At 34.6% G+C, this 3,759-nt stretch overlaps 1 protein-coding gene across 1 annotated transcript; it reads right to left on the bottom strand.

Moving 5' to 3' along the window:
* Positions 1–88: 88 nt before the first annotated feature.
* Positions 89–2,774, bottom strand: CXIP2 (CAX-interacting protein 2). The gene is made up of 2 exons (XM_020377851.3): positions 2,341–2,774; positions 89–780 (listed from the first exon to the last, which is right to left on the bottom strand). Exons 1-2 carry the CDS (start codon positions 2,722–2,724, stop codon positions 277–279), a joined length of 888 nt encoding a protein of 295 aa, XP_020233440.2. The 5' UTR covers positions 2,725–2,774; the 3' UTR covers positions 89–276.
* Positions 2,775–3,759: the final 985 nt, after the last annotated feature.

Here is a 3,759-nt window from a genome sequence, read left to right as displayed (position 1 = left end):
TAATAAATCAAACTTAAACTTTATTTTTTATAAAAAAATATTTAAAAATTTAGCCTGATCTGCCCCTATTTTCATCTCACCTGCAAGGTTCGATTAATCTTTCAAACTCCTATGATAAAAATCAAATATACATGACTAATTTTCCTTTTTTAATTTTACCCCCATAAATCTAAAAGATTTATTAATACAACAAAGCATGAAAATAACCTTCCCTTACTCCCCCAGTTTCTACTCCTACATCTCCTCGGTTCAAAAGAAAATGCAAAACATGCACAACTATTTTTTGAACACGCTAGCCAGTTCACCTTTCTCATACATGGAGGTCAAAATATCACAACCCCCAACCAGTTCACCGTCCAAAAAGATCTGAGGGAATGTGGGCCAGTTGCTGTACTTTTTAAGTGTTTCCCTCAATCCGTAGTTATACTCTTCATCCAGAACATTTACACTCTCATAATCTACTCCTTCTTTTTCAAGAATGGCTATCACCCTCTGTGAGAATCCACATAGTGGTGCACTTCTGGAACCCTTAATGAATGCAACTACCTTGTTCTGTTTCACCAACGTGTCAATGAGATTTTCAAGGGGGACAGTTAATTGCATGTGGCGACCAGGTGTTAATCGAAGATCAGGCTTCCTTTTAGGTGGCTGCCTCACCCAAGTGGCATTTCCTGACTCATTGCCAGGTGGAATTTTTCCACTGACTTTTATGTATTCTTCCATCCAAGACTTCCATGCTTGGGTTAGAGCTTCTCTGTCTGGTTCATCCACTATCCCGGCCTACAGCAGACAATTTCAAAAAGAAAAATCCACCATCAGGGAAGTATTATCACTGGAATTTTGGAGAATAGTGATCTCAATTATATCGAAAACACAAGTAATGCAAATTATTATGGTATGTTTAAAGGAAAAAGAAAAAAAAAAGTTTATAAACAAAGGAAATGAAGGGAGTGAAAGGGGATGACTAACAAGTATCATTCCCAATATAATTTTAACTTGCATTTTTTTTTTCCCACTTTTTTTGTTGTTGAGCAGCAGCAACACCCTGATGCTACAGAAGATTCGGAAGAGTAGCTGCAAGCTGCTTCTAGCGAAGGCTTAAAAGAGGTGCAACGGTTTTTTTTTTTATTTCTCCTTTATTTTTTAATTTATATTAACTTCATTTTTTTACCTTTTTTTGTTGTTGAGCAGCAGCAGGCAGGTGCTACTGCAGAAGATTTGGAAGAGCAACAGCTGGCTGCTCTACTAGCGAAGGCTTAACAAAGGTGCAGTCATTTTTTTTTAATTCTCCTATTTTTTTATAAATTTAACTTTATTTCTTTACTTTTTTGTTGTTGATCAGCAACAGCACCCAACAAGGAAAAAAGCCTCGAAACAAAAAATAGGCAGCAACAGCACCCAACAAGCAGCGGCAGCACCCAACCTGCTAAAGTACAAGGCAAATCCATCCGCCGAATCGCTATGGGCGCTAGGTAATTAATACACCAACCAACATATTGTGGCCTTATAGCCATTGTCATGGGAGTCAACAGCCTGAATTTTATTACAGAATGAGCCAAAATCACAACCCATGTTCTACTCTTGGCATCAAAAACTCAAGGTATTACTATCAGAATTTTCTTGTTTTAAGCAAATGAGATGATTATCTTCCCTCAGCATCAACATCTACAAGGAAGATTCAGCAACCTATGCGTACTATGCATGGATTCTCCGTTTCTTTATGCCATGTTTGGGAGTTAGGCTTTGGACAAGAAGAGAGGAGTGGTAATTTTTTTTCATTTCTATTAAGAGAAATACTAGCAACACACTCCTTCCACTCTGAAGTTTATTGAAAATCATAAATCTGTGACTTCCACTCCTTATTTAATGAGTTCCTACTATTATTTTATAATCAGCAATAAATTTTAACCACTAATAGTGAGTATGTTAAAAAAGTGTGTTACATCAAAAAGTGTATTGACAGCACTGTACTTCTAATATATATTCTCTAGTTTGATAATTTTCTTCAAATACAACACCACCACCACCAGCATAAATCAGTTCCCTTCTCCAAAACTTAACTTCGTTCAGACTAAAAGATAAAAGTATATTTCACTGAGGAACAGTATTTTGAGTATACACTGTTAGTAACAAGGTCACTAAACTCCACACAACCAAAGAATAACACTAATAATAAAAGAAAAAGGAAATTAAAATTAAAATTCTCCAATGCAACACTAAGTTAAACACATAATCAAACAACCCAAGGTTGCACCACACAAAATGAACCATTTTCTAAGTCATAAAATTCTCACTAACCGAAACCACAGGAAACAACGCGAATAAACAATCGAAAAGTACCTTAACGGAACCGCACAGCTCCGGCACCGATTTCCAGTGCACCGAAACGCTCGCCGCAATGTTTCGCGACAAACCAATGAACTGAACCTCGCCGTTCTTGTCGTACACGGCGTAAACGCCGGAGCCCGACGGCAATTCTCCGGCGGGATCGTCGTTTACCGGCGACACCGCCACCGCCTCCGTTTCTCCGAGGCCCTTCACGGCCAGCGCCACCACACGTGCGCGAGGCTTCTCTGAAGGGTAGGGTTTCAGAGAAATTGGGCGCGGGTTCGCGGAGGGTTTTGGTTGGAAATTGAAGGAAAGGGTAGGGGTATTTTGGGGAATAGAAGAGGATAAACGATGAAAGGAGAGAGATTGCAAAGAAGAGAGGTTGAGGGTAGCCATTGATGAACGATCGCGATAGTGTGGGAGAAAGAAGGAGCTATCTGTTTTGCGTTTGAGTTAACGCTTTCTTCAAAATGGATATAGTTTGGGCCTAAAGCCCAATGTGAATTTTGGATTGGCCCACTGGTCCATTAATAAATTGAGAAAAATCTGAAGGATTGATGTTGTTGAATAAAATGATTGTAAATGCATTCTATAATGCACTATTTATGTTAATTAAAATTATTTAAAAATCACAAAAAAAATAATTTTGAATGTTAGTTCAAATTTAATAAATCTTACTTATAATTTATATAGTTTTCAATCAATTTTAAAAACAAAGTGTATTAGAAAAAGTATATTAATCCCTTAAAAAAAAAAAGTATATTAAACAATGTTAGTTTTTAAAGTGGGGTTGGCAAATCAAGGTAAGGAATGGGTCAGCTAAATAATGAGTTTTTTTATACTAATATCTAACTACAGTGGTTATATATATATATATATATATATATATATATATATATATATATATATATATATATATATATATATATATATATATATATATATATGATAAATTTATTAATTTTATAATAATTATCTTTAAAATTATATTTATATAAGAAATTACTCTGGCAAAATTTGATTATTATTGTTAATGATGCAGTTGGAAAATCAATGTAATGGCATTAGGTTAAATCCTTGTTTTAAGTAACGGGTTATTAGAAATGGCCTCAAAGTGGAAGTTGCGAATAATGACATGATGAGTAGATGTTGATGATGGATTATGTTGGAGGTTTCTTTTGACTAATTATTTGATTAGTGATGGTTTTATTAGTTGTCAATTTCCATACCTGTTGCCCAGTCAGTTTTTCTTTACTTAGTTGAAGATTTTGTTGTCATATATATATTGACAACAAATATAATGATTTTGTCATAAAGATAGAGAGATTTCCTTTTAAGATTAATTTTTAATAGAGTTATTATATTTAATAATAACTTGATTTATAATGAGTTTCAACCATCTAATTATTAAATTAAATATTTTATTAAATA

The sequence above is a fragment of the Cajanus cajan genome, chromosome 3 (genome assembly GCF_000230855.2).
Source record: "Cajanus cajan strain Asha chromosome 3, NIPB_CcT2T_4, whole genome shotgun sequence".
NCBI lineage: Eukaryota > Viridiplantae > Streptophyta > Magnoliopsida > Fabales > Fabaceae > Cajanus > Cajanus cajan.
Note: the sequence above shows the minus strand (reverse complement) of the source record. Positions and strands in the feature narration are given on the sequence as shown.

Coding starts and splice junctions, on each gene's coding strand:
- CXIP2 (XM_020377851.3), bottom strand. CDS start 2,724: ATGGCTACCCTCAACCTCTCTTCTTTGCAATCTCTCTCCTTTCATCGT. Junction 781..2,340: donor AGCTGTGCGGTTCCGTTAAG/GTACTTTTCGAT, acceptor TGTCTGCTGTAG/GCCGGGATAGTGGATGAACC.